The 20,240-nt window shown below is 61.3% G+C and overlaps 1 protein-coding gene across 1 annotated transcript in view; it reads right to left on the bottom strand.

Annotated features, from left to right (window-relative positions):
* The window catches only part of CORO7 (coronin 7), a 38,183-nt gene extending 19,372 nt beyond the window's left edge, over positions 1–18,811 (bottom strand). The window contains exons 1-9 of the mRNA XM_071571242.1: positions 18,664–18,811; positions 15,589–15,685; positions 15,244–15,318; positions 13,653–13,723; positions 13,122–13,305; positions 12,260–12,336; positions 11,016–11,066; positions 2,427–2,513; positions 2,099–2,181 (exon numbers count right to left, since the gene is read on the bottom strand). Of these exons, the coding sequence (XP_071427343.1) occupies positions 2,099–2,181; positions 2,427–2,513; positions 11,016–11,066; positions 12,260–12,336; positions 13,122–13,305; positions 13,653–13,723; positions 15,244–15,318; positions 15,589–15,685; positions 18,664–18,723 (785 nt within the window). The 5' untranslated portion in view covers positions 18,724–18,811. The remainder of the gene's footprint in view (positions 1–2,098; positions 2,182–2,426; positions 2,514–11,015; positions 11,067–12,259; positions 12,337–13,121; positions 13,306–13,652; positions 13,724–15,243; positions 15,319–15,588; positions 15,686–18,663) is intronic.
* Positions 18,812–20,240: the final 1,429 nt, after the last annotated feature.

Here is a 20,240-nt window from a genome sequence, read left to right as displayed (position 1 = left end):
CTCGCTCACGGCGTGGCCAGTCCTGCTGCGCTGACGGACGCGCCTCCACGCCCCGCGCCGGGCACCCACGGCCACGCCGGAGGTCCACAGCGGGCACCCAGCCCCACTGCTACTCTGCCATCTCCGAGGGGCTCAGCTCCTCCAGCACCGAGCTGCCCCGAGCACTGCTTCCAGGGGTACCCCCAAACCAGCCACCACCTGTCCCAGCCACAGCTCCAGAGCTCCCGAGTGTTGCTCCCCTGCTCAGCACGGCTCTGCCAGAGGGAGAGCGCAGCCCCCGCTCGGCACCTCCGCCGGGAGCCAGCCCAAATCCCCCTCCACATTTGTCATCTCTGCCAGATCTACAGGCGGGAGCGCTTGGGGCTGGAAGCGCGGCGGCCCCGGCGCGGCTGCCTAAAAAAAGCACCTCCCCGGCACGGGAGAGTCCCCCCTCGCCCCCAGCCCCTCTCGAGCGGCCCCAGCACGCAGCCGCAGGCCGGCAGGGCCCCGGCACGCCGCACAGGCAGCCCCGCCAGCCGCATTCCTGCGCCGATAAACTCGGCAGCCAAAATAACTGCAGCCCTGCTCGGGGGGGCGAGCACAGCCGCAGCCCGGAGCCTGCATCGCATCCAGCCGCGCTGCCTCACCCCGGCCCGGCGAGAAGGATTCGGGAGATTCCCACTGAGTTCCGCAGAAAGAGCAATAGTGGGCCCCAAGGAATAGAATCATAGAATGATAGGATCGATTAGGTTGGAAAAGACCTCTGAGATCATCAAGTCCAACCCTTGGTCCAACTCCAGTCCCTTTACCAGATCATGGCACTCAGTGCCACGGCCAATCTCAGTTTAAAAACCTGCAGGGATTGGGAATCCACCCCCTCTCTGAGCAGGCCATTCCAAAGAGTCCCCTTGCAGCCTGCTGTGTGTCCCGGCCTCTCGTGGGAGTGTTCACTCTGGACACTGAGAATGGCTGGTCACTGAGGCTGGACTGTGTGGGTGCCTTTGCTGGTTGTGCTGGCAGAGCTGGGGGCAGGACTGCTGGGAGCTGCTCTCCCCTGGAGCTCACAGGAGGGTGAGGGATGCTCCAGCAGCCTCCCTGCTTGCCCCCACCATGCTGGCACCTCCCCACTGAGCTGATCCCCTCCTGTCTGCCCCCGGCACTGCCAGCACCAGCTCAGGGCTGACACCTCAGTGTAGTGGATGTTGGCAGGGCAGCCAAGGGCCGGCCCTGCTGCAAAGCCTCACTCAGCCCCTTGCCAAGGGCCCCATATTGGCACCCAGGAGCTGCTGATCACCCACCCTGCCCTGGCAACCCGGCCTACCACAGAGCCAGCTCAGTGTCCAGTGATGCTCTGGGCATACCAAGGCTTTGCCAGCAGCACTGGGAAGAGCCAGTGGCCTCTAGACATTCCAACAAGTGGCATGGCCCAAACCCCAATTGCATGGGTGGGATGAAGGCACAGCCCCCTCCTCCTCCTGTTGTGATGCCAGGCCAGCTCTGTGGGCAGCGTGGGAGAGGCCAGGCCGGGTGTAACTGGAATGTTCCTTGCTTTGGCAGTGCCCCGCAGACAGGAGGCGGCTCCATCGTGCCGTGACAAGAGGCGCTGACCCCTTATGCTGCCAAAGCTCCTCTTCCACTTCCCCAGGGCATGCTTGGTGAGCACCAGCCTGGCCACGGCTGGCTGGGCAGTCACCATGGCACCACAGCACAAAGCACCACAGCCCCACTGTGAGCAGGAGGTCAGGGCCGAGCTGCTCCAGTGCTCCAGCAGCGCCAAAGGGATTCACTCCCGCAGCATGTTGTGGTACCGTCCCAGAGCACGTGCTCACTCAGCCAGCAGCCACCTCAGACACTGTCCCCAGCAGTGCCACCACCCACCACAGCATCAGAGAGCACCTCTGTGCCCTCCCCAGCACTGCCACCACCCTCCCATCCCACCCAAATGGTGATGGGGATGTGGCTGCGCTGTCTCCAGCCTTGTTCCCAGATTCAGACCAAGTGCTGCTGGTGCCAGGGGCTCTCTGCCACCTCCTGCTCCACCACGGAGCTCCCTGTGGGTCCCTGACCATGATGTCCCCACCACCAGCCCTTCTGCCCTGTAGTGAGTCCCCATCCCTACCCAGGTGAGGTGTCCAGTGCCATGGTGAGCGTCGCTCCGCTGAATCGCCGCGTGTCCCACAGCTTCACATCCCGCTCACGCATCTGCAGAGACACAGACACTGTGTCAGTGGGCACCGGGGCTGCCCAGCCCTCCCCACCGTGCCACTGCCTTTGCCATCCAGCCTCCTGCCTTCCCAGCAAGGGCCAGGGCACCTGCAAGGAGACCTCCTGCTTTCATGCTTTTAGAACAGCAAAAAAGCAGCTGGGGACCACAGCACAGCAGCTGTAGGGAGTGTGGCTGGGACATCCTGGTAGTGCTGGAGCCACCTTTCCAGAGAGGACTGTACCTGGCTGAATCCGACGGAGATGAGGCAATCGCTGGAGCCCATCCAGAGCAGCCGGGAGTCCTTGTTGTTCTCATGTCCTGGGACACTCTGCAAGGCACAGGAGACACGGCTGTCAGTGTTGCTGCCAGCCCTGCTGGGCACATTGAAGGGACATGTGCTGTACTAGCCATGCTTGTGAACTGCCCTGGGGCTGAGCACCGTCTCCCAGTTCTGCTGAGAGCTGCTGTGGGGCAGTGCAGTGGGAACAGCCTGCAAGCGGTGACAGCCCTGACCCCCACCCTGTGTCGGTGCCAGTACCAGCGTGGTTGCCCTGTGGAGAGGCTGGCCTGGCTCTCAGCGAGGTGCAAGGTGTGGCAGCAGATAACATGAGTGTGAAGGGTCATGGGGATGGATCCTGGGTCCCCAGGGCTCTTCCCACACCCAGCAAGAGGGTAACAGGGTCAGAGTGCTGCGAGGAAACTGCTCCATGCCACAGGCACGAGAGGAGGCTTGGCTGTGGCCATGACAGAGGGACTTACTTCCTCAGCTTCATCTCTGAGCTCTTTATCCATGCCAAATCCTGGCTGCAGGAGCTGGGTGCTCCATGTGTGTCCACATGCTACCAAAACACATGGCAAACTGAGCCTGGCCACATTCCCCACACTGTCCTGATTTCCTGTACCCTGCTCCACGTCTTGCCTGGGCTCCTTGTGGGAGTGGGACCCCCAGCCCAGACCACCACCTTGTTCTGCCCCCCATCCCAGTCCTGCTGAGGACAGGAGGGGTGGAGTTTCCACGGGACTGTCAGTGGGTGCTTCCCAGTTACCATGTGTCCCCCAGATGGGCCCTGCAGTTCCCAGTGCCCAGCAGGAGCCAGAGCCAGCTCCTGCCCATGGCACAGGCAGTGCTCACAGTCCCTTGCTCTCCTTGAGAAGCACCAGTAAATGACTGCTGACAAGTTCAGAGCTGACAGGGAAAGTGGAGAGCTTTGCCAGAGCCAAACCCACCACAGTGCTTTCGGCACCACCACACAGGGCAGGGGGACCAGGCATGGGAGGGGACAGGAAGGATGGGGCATTGAGGGTTCCCACAGAGGAGCTGCATCCCCCTCAGTGTGAGCTCTGTGACCATCAGCCACAGCCAGCAAGGCTTTGCCACAGCAGCAGCCAGCAAGGGGCACAAAGGTACTGTATCTCCCACTCTGCCACTAGAGAAACCCTACTGGAGCACCTTCCTCTAGCCCCAGCCTCCAGCCCCAGAGAGATGCCACTCTCTGGAGAGCACTGGGGTGGGAGCAGGCACACGGTGCCAAGCTCATCCTCCCTTGGCTCCATCACATCAGCTGCTTTGCCAGCACAAACACAGCTCACTTGGAAGAGGCAGCACTGGCCAAGCTGAGCCCGGTGCTCCCAGCCACAGGGGCAGGATGTGGGGCAGGAGGGGCCTGGTCCCCTCCACTGACATGCTGGCAAGTGGAGCCAGCGCTCGGCAGGGAAGGGACCTGGAGAAGGGAACATGTCCCAGGATCAGTGCCAAGAGGGATGGAAACTCCAGGAGCTGGGGCCAGCCCACATGTCAGCCAGGAGAGCACTTCTGCACCTGGCTGTGGCAGCCAGAACTCAACATCTGGAGATCCCATAGCCAATGTGCTGGCTCCATGGCCACAGGGCCCGGTGGGTCCCCCGGCCCACCAGGTGGTGGGTGGCAGTCCCTGGGGTGGTGGCAGAGGGCAGGGCACTGCCGTGGCACTCCTAGCCTGTGGTGTGCTGGCTGTGGAGCAGGGCCATGTTTTCTGCATTAGTTCCATCCCGGCTCAGCAGTACGTATGGCAGCAAGTATGTGAGAGGCTGGGCTGCTCCAGGCTCACTCACACACCCGGCTGCACACATGTTGCCAGAGGTGAGCATGCGGGCAGCAAGCAGTCCTGGGGATCCCCCGTTCTGTGCCCAGTCCCCTGGGGCAGAGGGTCTTGGCAGGGCTAGGGCAGTGTGACCTGGCACTGACTGTGGGCACTGGTGTGGTTTGGTCAGCACAGAGCCCTGAGGTGGCCACGGGGCTGCTGTGGATCCCTGGGGCTGGCAGAAACCTTGGCACCCTTCCTGGAGTGATGCTGGAATCCCCCATGTCCCAAAGGACAGGCATCCCTCCCGAGCCTCCTGTCCCAACAGCAGGCTGCAAGGATCCCACCAGCTCCAGGCCACAGGGATTCAGCACACAGGGATCCAAAGAGGCTTCTCAGTTCCCTGCCAGTGCCCAGGCAGCTCAGCTTCCTCCCGCCCATCACACGGGTCCAGCTCAGCTGGTTTTGGGCAGCCCAGGCTGGGGGCAGCCTGTGCTCCCTCCTCAGAGCCAGATCAGCTGCACAGGGAGAGTTCCCAGCACCATCCCCCTCCCAATCTCAACCCATCCCTCCCAGTACAGGCTGGGGTAATGCACTGGTACCCATGGGGGTCCCCAGCCCTGCTCCCTTTGCAGCCCCGGGGGCTGCAGGGGGGCCAGCCTGGCATGTGGGCTGCAGCTGTTGGCAGCGCTGCGGCGGTGGGGTCGGGTGAGCTGGTAACAGCTGCCTGCAGGGAGAGGCTGCTTCGGCTCCTCAGCTGCCTGGGGGAGCCCCACACAAAGCCGAGGCTGCTCCGGCTCCCAGGCGATCCCAGTCTCCACGGAAGCCGTCACCGTCACCCTCAGCGGGATGCAGGGCAGCGAGGGCATAGCCATGGGGCTGCACAGGAGACAAATGGCCAGGGGGGTACCAGCTGTGCCCTTGGCACAGCCCCCCGTGGATGGCAGCAGCTGGGACAGCTCAGCCTTGCCTGTGGCTAGCAGCCCATGAGGATGGCTAGCAGCCCACAGGCATCTGATCCCCGTGGGAAGCAGTAGGATCCGTGTGGGCACAGGAGGCACCAGAGCCAGGCTGAGCCATTCCTTTGCCAGTGGGTGCCAGGGCAGAAGGGGTCTCACCTGCCCAGGGCACTGTGGGACAGATACCCTCTCCAAGTCCATGTACGTGGGGAAGCCATCACTCCTTCCCCATAAGGCAGCTGGGGGAAGGAGGAACAGCTTCCAGGGAGCCGAGGGGGTTAACCACGCACTGAATCCTCCTCTCTGAACAAGAATGTGAGTGATCTCCCTTCCTTGCCAAGTCCCAGTTACTCCAGAGGTGGCCAGGAGAGCAGAGCAGCCTCTCCCAGGCCAGCCCCACTCCTGGTCTCTGCCTGGAGCTCAGGGAGACCAGGATCTGCCACCTGCCCCAGGGGAGTGTAGGGATCCCACAGAGCAGCAGGAATGGTTCAGTAGCCATCATGCTGCCAGCACTGGCCTGTGCCCACTGCTGAGTGTCAGGTGTCTGTGTCACAGTGGGGATGAAGCAGGACATGCCCCCTCCTGCCCACTCTGCCTCCCTGAGCCCACTGGCCAGGGCAGCATCACTGCAGTGCGTCTCTGACCCAGGACACTGGGCACTGTCAGGCTCTGCCTCTCCCACTCACTGACAGAGCAGTCCCCACCTCCTGCCCTTGATGAGGCTGCTGCCTTGCCAGAGGATGCTGCCAGCCCAGCAAGGGCAGGAAGAAGAGTGGGCTCTCACCCTGACAGCCCCCACCGTGGCACAGATGCCAGGACACAGGACCAGGATGGAAGTATGACCCCACCTCTGGGCAGGCGAGGGGGAATGCGCTGGCCATGTGGGATGGGCAGGCTGCAGCACCCATCACCACCATCCGTCCGTCCGTCCATCCATCCATCCATCCATCCATCCATCCATCCATCCATCCATCCATCCATCCATCCATCCATCCATCCTCTCCCACATCTCCTCTCTTCCTGCAGCTACCGACCCCACCAACTGTGAGGCTGTTATCAAATCCCAAAACACCTTTGCCCTCTGGAGTAGGAGCCTGCCAGGAGTCCCAGGTCAGGCACAGGCTGGGGGCTCCTGAAATGCTGGGAGAGAGATGCCAACCCATGTGGGTCTGAGCCAGCAAGGCCATTCCCAGTAGGAGGGATGGGCATCCAGGCCTATCCATTCAGTGCCGCCACACACCCACATCCCTTGAGATGCCTCTGGCTCATCCCAAATCCTGCTTGACTTCCCCATGTCTGCCATACCAAGCGGCATTCCTGGGAAGGACGGCTGAGAGGGAAGCAGAGCAGAGGAAATATAAACAGTCCTGTGCAGCTACACTGGGGAACAGAAGCATGAGAGCGCCGAGCGTGCAGTGCTATAAATAGGCAGCCCAGAGTCAGGCCAACTTTTTCAAAGCTTCCCACGGTCTCCTTGGGAATGTGGGATGCTGTGGACCTTCCCCTAGCCCGGAGGAAGCCGCTGCCGAGAGGCTGGGAGTCAGGTACCCCCAGGGTGACCCCAGCATGGGATACTGTGATGATGAGGTGTGAGGGAAGGAAGGCTAAAAGTCTCCCTATGTCCTGATGCACCTTTCTGTGATGATGATGAAGCTGGACCCTGGGCAGTGGTGACATGTTGGGGTCCACAGAGTCCGTCCTGGCTCTGGATACAGCTGGGTCACCCCACCTGGATCTCCCTCTTGCCCCAGCATCACCCTGCCACCACAGTGATGCTGCCCATGGACACCCTCTCCCTGCTGCATCTCCCACTGTGGCAGGGACTGATGTGACCCATGGGATGGTGGCCACGGTCTGGGAGAAGGGCTGGAGTCCCTCTCCCACCCCTGGACTTTGAGCAGGGCTGGGACAGCTCTGGGTGTGCTTGGGCCATGAGGCCCGGCTGCTCCCCATCACTGAGCTCTGCCCCTGGCACATTCACAAGGTGGGGGGACAAACCCAGGCGGGGACAAACTGCCAGGGACACTGTCCCAGCTGTCCCCAGGCGCCCTCAGCCCCAGCCCTGCTCATTAAAGCAGCTCATTCCAACGTGAGCGGGAGCGTACGCCGGCCCGGTGCGCGTGGCCGTTCCCTCGCCCCCAGCACTGCCGAAACGCCGGCGGAGGAAGTTTCTCGTGAGAACGGAGCCAGCTCCTCTCCATCCCACAGTGGCCGTGCTCAGCAGCAGCCCCACAGCTTCACACAGATAGCTCCTGTCTCAGGAGCCAGGTGCTGGACACATGCACACACAGCCCCTGGCACAAGCATGTAGGGGACAGAATGTCACCCATGGGATGTGTACCCAGGAGAAGGTGGCTAGGGCACTGGGCAAGCAGAGATGCCACCTTAGAAGCCCACATCACACCCTAATCACTGCCCTGCCCTGTGCTGGGGACCCACCTGGGGATCAGCCAGGATATGGGCACCTTCCCGGTGCTTCAACTCCCTGCTTAGCACTGTGTGCCCTGTCCCACCAAAGGCATAGCCTGGGGGGACATGGGAAGGACGTTTGGTGGGGTTTGCACGGGGAGTGCAGGAGGGCGAGGGCGGGAGCAGTGACGCTGACCACAGCAGAGCCGAGGCCGCGAGGGAGAGGATGTGACTCGCTCCCAGGGGTCATGGCCAGAAGCGCGACCACCAGCACCCGTGGGAGGGGAGGGCAGGAGGCTGGGGCAGAGCAGCCTTGGGAGGGGATAAGGCAGAGGACAGGACTCACAGGACTCTTTGAAAGGACAGCAGAGCTCGAACCTGGAGCCAGCCAGGCAGCAGCAGCATGGGGCATGGAGGAGGCACAGAGAGCAACAACAGGGTGTAAGCACAGCCCTAACACTCATTAAAGGCCTACAACGAGGGCTGAGTGTCCAGCAGGATGAGGCCACCACTCTCCCAAGGGAAATCATGGCCCTGGGTACATACCAGGCACCCCGCGGGGTCAGCCAGACCCTGTCCATGCTGCGTCACACACTCCTGTTCCCTACTGGAACATGCTCAAAATAGCTGCCACAGGCATAGCCGGGAATGGGGTCAGGCCCTGGCAAGGGCATGGCCGGGGTGTGGGCAGCCTGCCCATCACCCTCCTTGTCACCCACCCCAACTCCCCTGCTGCGTCCACAGTACCTGAGAGCAGCATCACGTGTTAGGAGGAGCGACTCCTCCTGCCCCAGCCTCTTACTTTAATTCCTCCTCATTCTTTTCCCCTTGCTCTAAAAAACCGAATGTTTAATGAGACAGGCTTGGCAAATTAAGGAGACCAGCCGGAGGAGCAGCCCAAGGCCAAGGCCGGCTCTCGGCAGGACGTGCCGCGGAGGGACCGGGGTGAGCCAGGGGTGCCGAGCCCTCTGTCTGCTGTGCAGGAAACCCAGCCCGCGGCGCCGCGGGGGCCAGCTCAGCTGGAAAACCCATCCCGCCGCTCACCTCTGCAAAGAAACACACAGCTTCAAAGCCAGGAGCTCCCGAGGTGCTGGCACCACACAGCGGCCCCAGCATCACCCAGTTCTGTAACCACACTGGCCTGAGCGGAGAAGCAGCACTTCCAAATTACCCAGCCCTCCAGCAATGGGGAAAAAAAGAAACAGCAGAACCCAGGAGTGTTATTCCCCTTGGCTAAGCAAGCTCTGTGAAAACTTGCAGAGGATTGATGGCATTTTAAAGTTTTCCCCTTCAGCACAGTCCTTCTCCAAGACTAAACATCTCCATCCATTCCGAGCTGGCTGGGGCAGGGCCGCAGCAGTGAAGGTGCATATTTCTCTTGGCAAACATGGATTGCTGGCCCAGAGCTGGATCAGATGGCAGAGGAGGGAAGTGAGCTGCCTGCTTTGAACAGCCACCATCATTCACACATTATTTTTAATAGCTCAGTGAGACAGAGTCCACCCTCCCTAGGAGACTTGGCTTGAGCCCATCGCCCTCACAGCTCCATCGAAACGCTCTTAGACAAGCTGACAGGTCTGGCAGCGGGAGAAGTGGGGGCAGGAGGGAAAGGGAGCACTGGGGCCACGGATGAATAGGCACAGGATAAATTTGGGAGCAGAGAGTAGGACCTTTCAGCCATGCTGAATGGCAATCTGGAGCACTAGAGTGTCACAGGGGCCACTGCAGGGCTGGAAGCACTTTGCTCTGGCTCGCCCCCACGTGTCACTGCTGGGTTTATGTTTATATATTGTGGTGAGGTGTTTATAAGGCTGCCTGCAGGGTCAGGGCACCATTTGTACCTGCAGGAAGCAGCCAGGGGCCTTACAGGAGCTCAGAACCCAGGTTATGGGCAGGAGCAGAGCAAAAGTCCCAGTGTGGTGCTGGAGCACTGGCTCCCTCCAGTTGGAGCTCATGGTTACCATTGTCCCTGAGCCCACGGAAGCAGGAGAGGCACCAGGAGTGTTGTAGTTTGGGATTATTATGTAAATTCTCTCCCCTGCCACTAACTGCCCATGCCAGCAGTTAACAAAAAGAAGTAGTTACTGCTGATGGCTTAGGTGGGGGCAGGATGTCTCTTTTGGTTTTGGGGACATTTTTCCATTCTTAGCTCGGCTGAACTCAGGAGCGGGGTGTGTGCTGCCCAGGAGGGAACCTGTTTGGTTTTTTTCTCCTGCTCCTGCTGCTGGCTACTGCTGGGGCTTCTGGCTGAGCCGCTGCTTTTCTCCTCGCCACGGTGGTTCTCCTGGTTCCTGCATCTGGGGTCCCGGCCTCTGCTCTGCTCTCACCACCGCCTGCACCGTCACGGCCCGCCCCGGCGGCGGCAGCGACCCGGGAGAGGGAAGTTTGCAGCTGCTTTCCAGGACACGCGGCGGTTTCCCACTTTCAGCTTCCTTTTCTTCATTTGGGACAAGAGACACAGAGTTCATCTGGGAACTCACCCTGCTGCCAGCCGGGCTGTGACACTGATACTGCCGTAAGTATAAGTCTTCTCCCGAAGGAAACTTCTTGTTGTGAGGGTTGTTGTTGTGGGGGTTGTTGTTTTGTTTGTTTTTTATCTGTGATGTTGGGGAAGTGGTTTGCTCTGGTCTGTTTATAGTTATACCTATACCCATATATATATATATTTATAGCAGTTAGGGACAGTTATCCTTCTTGTATTAAAATTCCTTTTCTTAAATTTGATAAAGAGTGGCGTGATTATTGTGGAGGAGGAGGTCCCCTCCCCCGCTTGTGGGTAAACATTTTGGGGTTTTCCCCTCAAACCAAGACAAGGAGCAGCAGAATCTGCAGCCATCTCACCCTACTCTCCACTGCATCCATCCCTTCCCAAAGGTTTCCAGCTCCTTCTGCAGCCCAGGCCCACAGGCCTCAGCAGCCAGAACCCCCAAGCCACAGGAAACCTCTAACAAGAGGCTGTTTGAACTCGACGTCAAGGCTTAAGTTCTCTACTTATTTCCTAATCGCTGTTATTTGCTGAGCTGTGCAGATCTGGTAGCTCAGCCCTCACCCTTGGCAGGTCCTCCTCACCAAGAGGCTTTGGTCCAGCTCCTGCAGGGCAGAGCAGAGCCTGGGGGCCTGTAAAGCCTGGGAGCTCACAGCCCCTATGCCTCCAGGGCTTGGGATTACTGTCTGCAGTGTGCCAGTGCCCTGGGGGAGATCACCAAGACGAGTCTGCCCTTGCTGAACTCCACTGCTGCCAAAAAGGAGGCAGCCCCATTCCCTCTGCTTTCAGTCCCTGCCTTCATGTTGCTTCTCCCAAGTCCTGCCAGGGCTGGGATGTTTTGGGGGACCAAAGGCCACCCCACAGCAGACACCCCAGTGGGGCAGGGCCGCCTGCAGCACACGCAGAAGGGACAGTACCTGGGAGGCAGCTGGGCTGGCTCGGGGGTCAAAGATCCGTAGTTTCTTGTCCTGGTGAGATAAAAGAAAACAGAGGAGGGTTAAGGACCTTGGGGCCAGTGGGATGTCAGGATGTATCAGGCAGAAGGCTCAAGCGAGCAGCCCCTCTCCTTCCTGCCCATAACTCTCCTGCCTGAAGTGTCTATTCCTATGGATGGCTTGCACTGTGCCCTCCTAGTCCTGTTCCACATTGTGGGCAGGGGTGCACCCTCAGCACCCCCAGAGCCCCACCAGAACCCCGAGACTCTGAAAACTACTCATAGGGAAGGAGGGAGCCTCCTAAAGTACAGCCAGGGTTGGAGCCCGACCCTCAGATGCCATCCTGGCAGTGCTGGAGGGGAGCACGCCTGCACCAAAGGGGACACAGGACCCCCTTCACAAGGGCTTGCAGGGCACAGAAGCAGCAGTGGGGTGCCTGGGTGCCAGCCTTGCTGCCAGGGTGCTGTTTGGGGAGCACATACTGTGTCAGTCACATGGCACAGCTCGGGGGCTGCCACACATCCCAGATGTCACAGCTTGGGGTTGTACCCCCTGTGCCCAGCCCACATGCTTGACACGGGGCTCCAACCCCGAGCTGGGACTCCAGCTTAGCCCACACTCTCTCTCGGCACACTTGGCCTCCGAGCTCCATCCCGAGCCCACCGGCTCCGCAGGATGCTCTGCCCACACCCTCGGCACGGGGAGGGCGTTGTACTCTCAGCCTGTGGGCTGGGTCTGTGAGCTCAGACCTGCTTGCCCAGCCTCCAGGCACAGCCTGAGGCGCTTCTGGCGTGGACACTCATCTTGCACGCTCGGTTTGCACGCCCGTCTTGCCCGCCCGGCCGCCGTGCGAGTGCCGCGCAAGCCGCGCGTTCCCGGCGCGTCCCGCAGAGCGGGGCCAGCGAGCGGCCGGCGCCATCTAGTGCTGCATCCTCGCCTCTCAGTGGCACGCTGACCTCATTCCTGCCCTTTTCTACCTCAAAACTTCTCGTCCCTCCATGCCCCCATCCCTGGAAGTGTCCAAGGCCGGGCTGGATGAAGCTCTGAGCAACCTGGTCTAGCGGAAGGTGTCCCTGCCCATGGCAGCGGGGTGGAACGAGATGAACTCTAAGGTCCCTTTCAACCCAAACCAGTCTGATTCTATGAAACCAAGCACACCAGGGTGCAGCCAGTTGCCAGCCCAGCCATGCTGTGCCACAGTGAGGTCACCCATGTGCGATGCTCACCTTGCAGGAGGTGCCAAGGAGGCAGCCATCTCGCTTCCAGGTGAGGCTTTGCAGCTGGTCCCCGTGGGAGTCCAGGGCTGCAGGAGGAAAGCAGGGTCAAGAAGGGTCCCTCCCATGGATGGGGCAGCAGGCATTCTCTCCCATCTGGAACACTTCCCAGGGGAAACCACTGGTCCTTTCTGAGCACCCTTTCCGAAGGGCTGGTGGCAGCCAGGACCCAATGGGACACTGCTGCATCTGTGCAGGAGGCATTCCTGCCCTGCTGGCAGGTGAATACACAGGGCAGGACTCCCACAGGCCTGTGCTGCCACCCCTCTCCTCTCCCTCTCAGGTTAGCTGAGGTCTGGGCAAGCAACCACCCATGGCACCCACATCTGCCCACGCCCTGGGGCATGCAGCAAGAGGGACCTGCCACTCAGGGGATCCCCAGCAAACTGCCATGGACACCCTGGGCAGTACTGGAGCCTTTTATGCTGCTGCATCAGAGTGCAGAGGAGCCTGTGCTGTAATTTTTGGGAAATGGGTGGTCAGTGCACCCCAGGCTGGCACTGCTGCTCTGACAAACAGGAAAGGGGCACTCTGAGGTCCCCACCAGCACTCCCTGTGCCTGGGCAGGAGGCAGAGCCCTGCTCCTCTGCCAGCAGTGATGCTGCCAGTGCCTCTCCCCTGCAGCACTTGCTCTGTCCACATCAGAGCTGCTGGCCCAGCCTGTTCCTCCCTCCACTGCACAGGCACAAGGGGCTCTGGTGCTCCCGGCCCAAAAAGCCACCTGAGCTGCCAGTTCTGTGACACCAAGGTCAGGACTTGAGCTCAGGCATCAGCAGTGCAGATGGATATTTCAGGCAGTCATGGCCTTGCCTACCTGTCAGGGGCTGCTGCTGCCCCACATCCCAGACGGTGACTCCCTTCCCTGCGCCGCTGGCCAGGACTCCATCCGCGGTGGGGTGAAACAGCACCAGGTCCACCGGGTGCCCCCCGGGCCCCAGGGTCAGCCCCGCACCACTGGGCATGTCCTGGCCGCTCTCCGGAAGGCGCCACACCTTCACCTGCAGCCCCAGGGAGAGGAGGGTCAGTCCCCAGGCAGGTGAGCAGGACCTGGCTTGGTGCCTGGGCTTGCTGCTTTTCCAGGCTTTGGGCCCTGAGGGCACCAGGTGACCCCTTGTTGCAACTCAGATCCCAGATGGGAGAAGGCTGATCCTTTTCTGACACCATCTTTTCTGTCCCCCACAACCTGGGGATGTCCCACTTCACTCCCCAACCTGGCATGCTCAGCCCACACTCCCCTTACTCCCGTTGTTCTGACTCCATCTCCTCCAGGGCTCCACAGTGAATCCCAGAGATATGCTGATGGACACAGGGTGTCCCCTGGGGGCCCCCCTCACTGAGCACTCACCGTCTCATCAGCAGAGCCTGTGGCCAGCAGGAGCTGATCAAACGGTGAGAAGTCAAAGTCTGTGACCACATCTGCAACAAGAAGGGCAGAAGTTTGTCCCCACCTTCCCCCTGCAGACAACACAGCTGCCCCTTCTCTCTTCCTCAGCCTTGATGCCTTCCCTACACACACACACGTGGGCAACCAGGGGCAGATCCAGACCCACTAATGTGTTTTGGAGCAACTCAGCTTTGCTGTGAGTGCCTGAGCCCCTCCACAACGTCCATCAGGTCTTGCACCCCTTTGGCAGGGGATGGGGGCCCTGTAGACATCTCCCTGTCTAACCCACCACCACCCACACATGGCTACAATCTCCAGATGAACATCCCCATGGGGACGCACAGGGAGCAGCATGGACAGCACAAGGGTGTCTGTGCCCACCAGATGGTGGAGGCCATGGCCTGCTGGAGCTATGCTGGTAACAAGGCTCCCTTTGTAACACCCTAGCTCGGCATGCTTGTGGCAGGGGCACTCCTCGCAGCTCTGGCAGCAGGGCCCAAGGGGAGGAACGCTGGCACCAGCAGCAGCAGCAGCCCCTCGGATGCATTTGGCATGCTCAGAAAAGTAGGTCACTGTGTACTTTTCTGCTTCCAGGAGACAGGCCCCAGAGGCATGAAGAGCAGGCAGCTCGCTCTGCTGCATCCACCAGGAGAGAAAATCCCTTCCCTGCCATGGAGGCGTTGCTCGGTCAAAGAGCTCATGCTAATCGCATTAAGAAGTCGTGGATATTGGGCTGGCTCCCATGCACCCCTCCGGCACTCCCCAGGAAGCAGCAGAGCTCACTGGCTGGTTTGCCAACAGGAGGAAGCTCCCGGTGCCAGGGGCTGAGGTGGCACAGGCTGGGCATGCTGTGCAGTCCTGCTGCCATGCCAGGGCACACACACAGGAAGGCAGCGCCAGGATGGACTCCCATCTGCTCTGGTGTAATTTTGGGGAAATGGGGCGGTCAGTGCAGCCCAGGCTGGCACTGCTGCTCTGACAGCCAGGAGAGGGGCACCCTGAGGCCCCCACCAACACTCCCGGTGCCTGGGCAGGAGGCAGAGCCCTGCTCCTCTGCCAGCAGCGATGCTGCCAGTGCCTCTCCCCTGCAGCACTTGCTCTGCCCACATCAGAGCTGCTGGCCCAGCCTGTTCCTCCCGCCCCTGCAGCCAGGTACAGCCACGGTGATGCCATCCCCAGCCTGGCACTGGGTGTACTGGGAATTTCAGGCTGTGCAATGAGTAATGTGGAAAGACTGCCAGTAGAGCGTGAGGAAGAGCTACATGTCCAGACCTTGCTGCAGCTTGAGAGATGGAGGAACATGGATCAATTTGGCTCCAGCCTGGCAGAGTCATTTGAGGTCAGCATAGCTGCAGGTGGCTTGTGCCCCATCAGACTTGTGAGGGTCATCCTGCCCATGAGTGATAGTCCCTGGGAATCAACCAGTTCCCCATGCCCCTTGCCTGGCAGGCAGCCCACCACGGCCTCCAGGGCTGGGACTCGGCATCAGAGCCCCTTGGCACAGCCCACGTGAGACCAAATGTGGAGGTGGGAGGTGGGACCTGACACCCACCTGAGTGGCAGCAGAGCTGGGACACCGTCCTCTTGCCCCCATCCTTGCACTCCAGTGGCACAATGCCCAGCACACCTGCAGGAGAGGGAACAGGAGATCACCAGCCACCCACCAGCCTGCCCATTGCCTACGGGATGCTCCCAGGAAACCTCCAGCCTGGGATACAGTGCGGGTCATCCAGCTTGGCAATGCAAGCCAAGAGGTGTGGGACTGTCAGCATCCTGGGGAGATCTCAGGGAAAGTCTCATCCCCTCGCCCTCGTGCCTCTGAGGCCCATGGGGCTGACCCACCACCCAGCCCCACAGGGACCACTGGGACAAATCCACCCCACCCTTTGTGCCTCACCTGCTGCCTCAGCGTTGAAGGCAACCCAGTGGCAGCTGGCCTTCACATGGTTCCCATAGGATGCAAAGGAGCCTGCTCGGATACCCCCGATCCATGCCTAGGATGGAGAGGGAAAACCCATGTCAGGAGCTGCCTCTGTTATGGTGGGAGCTGATGCCATGGCAGAGCACACCTGGAGGGGAGACAATGCATGGCTAGAGACCCTCAGACCCAGAGGAGCTCCCACACTGATGGAGACCTGGAGGCTGCCAATACCAAAGTGATCATGCCAGAGGCACATCTGTAGGGCCCTGTTCTTGGGGATGGCCAGGGAAATGTGGCTGCTCATGCTCCCAACATGAAGCACAGCCCCTCACTGGGGCTGGAAGATGGGAGACAGGAGCACCCTGGCTCCCAGCACTGCCTCTCTCCAAAATAGTCCCAGGCCTGGGCTCTGCCACCGAGGACTTTGTGATAAACTGATATCAGGAAGTTTGGATGGATTAAACCTCTTGGGCTGTGAAGCACCACAGGATCAGGCTGTGGCTGATTGAACCAGCAAGCTTCCCACAGAGACATGCAGCCAAGGAGCCCCATGACAGCTCCAAATCCAAAATCCCAGTGTGACATAGCGGGGGAAATGTCTCAGTACTACTCCACAGCTGAGCACTGTACCCATGGGGCACTGGGACACCCTGCATCAGCCAGACCTGCTCCAAGTGACACAAACACCCGACCTCAAGTGGCCACCAGGACCAGGAACTTGCCAAAACACCCAGGGCCAAGTCCGACCCTCAAGCAATGGCAACAGCAGGTGTTTCGTGGGTGCCACCATACCTGTGTGCCCATGGCAGCCACTGGCATCACGGAGAGCTGCAGCAGGTGTCTGAAGTTGGCAGATGCCCCACAAAACCAGGCAGGCACCCTCAAAGGGGAGCGAGCCATGTACATGAGCCCTGGGTTTCCTCTCCTTGCACAGCTTCCTTTTGAGGCCTGACAGAGAGCAGCAGTTCCTGTAGCACTTCCTCAGGCCCTCATAACTTGGTGCAGACCTGTTAACCCTTTTCCTGCCACAGGGAAGTTCCTCTCCCTGTACCTGGTGGGTGGGCTGGGGGCTGCAGTAGGGATGGGGAATGGGTCTGGAGCATGAGCAAGACCCAGCAGGAAGGGTCCCACTGTCTGCATTCCATCAGTCTGCACCGGTTTCTCGGTGAGAGGGGATATTAGCTACCTCTGGCCCCAGCTTCCAGGGGTACCACAGAGAACCCCTGCAGTGAGGTTTCACAGAGGGACCACTGAGCTGGTCCATCCCAGCCCCACAACTTCCCCATGCACAGGCAGGAGCCCTCCAGGAAGTGATCCTTCCTGCAGTGTGCCAGCATGGCCAGGAAAGCACATGGAACCATCCCGGCTACATCCCCAGAACAAACCATGAGCTCTCAGGGGACATCTGCCAGCAGAGCCCTGAGACACTGCCCAAAGAGAAGAGACTCAGATGTGATCCCTCATGTTTACACTGCGCTTCCTGATCTGGCCAGGTCAGGTGTCTGCCTGAGGCTCCATAAACAACCCGCTCAGCCAGGGACCAGTGTTTCCTGCTGTGACACCTGAGATGGCTTTTGAGAGGAGAAATCCATCTCCCACCTCCTGCCCCCGCAGAGCTGGGTGATGCAGCCTTGCTTCCCAGGGATATGTTTCATGCTGGATGGGAAAAGTCTTTTGGAAAGGCCACCTTGCACAGCAGAACAAGAGCACACTGTCCCTCAGAGCAACCCCACCACAGGGACTGACCCCAGGGCAGTGGTGATGGGATGTCCCTGCCTGGAGGATGCCATAGCCACACAGCCAGGTGTCCCAGCAGCCACACCCCACAGGCACACATGCTCTGTCCTGCCAGTGGCTCATCTGAACACTGAGGTTCACAAACATTTGTCCAGCCCAGATTCTGACCACCTGCCACCTCCCCTTCAGGCACACCAAGGCTGGCACACCATGGGGATGGGGGGATGCTTGAGGCTGGGACAGTGGCATGTCCCCTCCTACAGCTGAAGCTCAGAAGGATGTTTTGGGTGCTCACCAGCCCTGCAGAGGTGAGTGAGAGCAGGCACAAGGATGGCTTGGGAAGTTACAGGGAAGGAGCACACTGACATCCAAGGGCTGGGAGTAGCACCAGCCTCGCTCACAGTCACAGCGCTGAGAAGATGCTGGATGAAGAGTTCCCAGCTCCAAGAGCCCCCAGAAGGGCTGTGTGTCCTGATAACGTCCAGCACAATCCACCCCGACCCCACATCTCCACCAAACCTGCAGGGACAGGGATTCAGGGGAGCACCCTGGCCAAGCTCCACAGTGTTGTGGAGAGCAGGGCAGGATTACCCACTGTCAACACCATGCAAAGAGGTGGATCATGCCACTTGGCACAACAGAGGCTGGTTATTCATGGTGCTGAGGCCAGAGCTGTGCACCACATGTTGCCCAGCGAGATGTGGGCACCACATGTTGCCGGCCAGACCTGCCTGGCCTCAGCCATGCCGAGCTGTGCAGCTCATGGGCAGGGTGATGGAGCTCAGCCCCGTCCCGTGGGGTCCAGCGCTTCCTCTTTGCCTGCAGAAGGGTGCAGCACCGGGGTGGCACTTCACGCTCGGGGTGCACGGTTTCCTGGCTGGGCAAGCCCGTGGCGGGCGGGAGGGCCGAGCAAAGGTGAAGTGCCGAGCCGAGCCGAGCCGGGACAGCGGGCATGGACTGCCTGTCGCAAACCGCGTCCAGCGGCTGGAGGGGCAGCACCACGGGTCGGGCATCGGCTCCGGGCGGGCGGCTGCACCGCCCCGGGATAGGGCTGGAGCTCCTCAGCAGACCCACCTGCGGAGCGCCCCGGGGACAGGAGCTCCGGTGACAAGGTGTGCCAAGGAAGGGCCGCCCGGGCGACACGCCCGCACCGCGGTCGGGGCACCCGAGCATGGCCCTGCCACCCCGGCGGTGCCGCAGCTGCGGGAGCCGCGCCCTGCCGGTGCCGCGGGGCCGGTGCTGCGCTGTCCGTGTCCCTGTCCCTCTCCGTGCCCCTGCCCGCCGCCCCCGCCCGCACGGTCCCGCGGCACTCACCTCCCTGCGGGGCAGCCGGGCCTCGGTGTGCCGGAACTTGGAAGGCTTGAAGCGGTTCATGGCGCTCCGGTGGCGCCGCACCGACCCGTGCCCAGCCCAGCCCGGCTAAGCCCAGCCCAGCCCAGCCCAGTCCAGCCCCGCCCGGCCCCGGGGCTGCCACTGGACCCGCCCCTCCTGTCGCACCGCCCCCTCCGCGCCCCCGCCCCGCGCGTGTCCCCTGTCCCCGCTGTCACCCTGTGCGGGACACAGCCTCCCGCTCCCGGCTCCCCGAGACCCCACAGAGCGTCTAACCTCACTCGGGGGTGCCTGTCCCGAGGGGTCCCAGCCCTGTCCCCCCCAGCGGTCGGGGGGCACGGCCCCGGGGGCACCCCGCGTTGTGGCCCCTCTGCTGTCACCCAGGTCTCCTGCTAGGCAAGGGCAGCTGTGCCTTCGGGCTCTGGGCAGGGAGGATGGGAGAGAGCAGAAGGTTTCCAGTCCCATGGGCTCAGTGTCCTCATCCCCCGCACGGCCTCGCAGTGGGAATGAACAGAGACCTTTGTGTGCTCGCAGCTGCCGGGAAGGAGGAGAAGGGAGCGCTGGATCCGAGCCCACTGAGCCCTGCGGGCCCGGCTGTGGGTCACCCTCGATTGCTGGAACCCGGGTGTCACCCGTGCCTGGTATAGCCCGGGTGTCACCCGCGACATGGTGGAGCCCGGGTGTCACCCGTGCCTGGTCTAGCCCGGGTCTCACTCTTGCCTGGTATAGCCCGGGTGTCACCCGCGACATGGTGGAGCCCGGGTGTCACCTGTGCCTGGTATAGCTCGGGTCTCACCCCTGCCTGGTATAGCTCGGGTGCCACCGGCGTCATGGTGGAGCCCAGGCCTGTTTCCTGCTCTCCCCCGGGCTGTGACAGCGGCGTGTGCTCGGCAGCAGCCGGCACATCCCTCTCGCCGCTCAGCGCCTCCCACGCTCCGCAGGGCCGAACCGCTGCCGAGCAGCCTCCGGAGCCGCTGCTGGCGGAGGTGGGAGAGAGACACGCTTGGCACGAGTTCTCCTCCTCCCCTGAGAAAAGCTGCTGCCTCAGTGTGGGCGGTGTGTCAGGACAGGCACTGTGTCAGGGTGCTGTGTCACGGGGGGTGCTGTGCCAGGGTGGTGTGTCAGGGCTGGACACTGTGTCAGGGTGGGTGCTGTGCCAGGGTGGGTGCTGTGTCTGCGTGCTGTGTTATGGTGAGTGTTGTGTCAGAGTTGGTGATGTGCCAGGGTGGGCTGTATCAGGATGGGTGCTGTGTTGTGGTGGGTGCTGTGGCAGGCTGGGTGCTGTGTCAGGATGGGTGCTGTGTCAGGATGCTGCGTCTGGGTGCTGTGTTATGGTGTTGTGTCAGTGCAGGTGCTGTGCCGGGGTGCTGTGTTGTGGTGGGTGTTGTGTCAGGATGGGTGCTGTGCCAGGGTGCTGCGTTGTGGTGGGTGCTGTGTCAGGATGGTGTCTGGGTGCTGTGTTGTGGTGGGTGCTGTGTCAGGATGGGTGCTGTGCCAGGGTGCTGTGTTGTGGTGGGTGCTGTGTCAGGGTGGGCTCTGTCACTGCAGTCACAGTGGTTTTG

Source organism: Pithys albifrons, chromosome 16 (genome assembly GCF_047495875.1).
Source record: "Pithys albifrons albifrons isolate INPA30051 chromosome 16, PitAlb_v1, whole genome shotgun sequence".
In the NCBI taxonomy this organism is placed as follows: domain Eukaryota; kingdom Metazoa; phylum Chordata; class Aves; order Passeriformes; family Thamnophilidae; genus Pithys; species Pithys albifrons.
The sequence above is the reverse complement of the archived record's forward strand: the minus strand, read 5'-3'. Positions and strand labels throughout refer to the sequence as shown.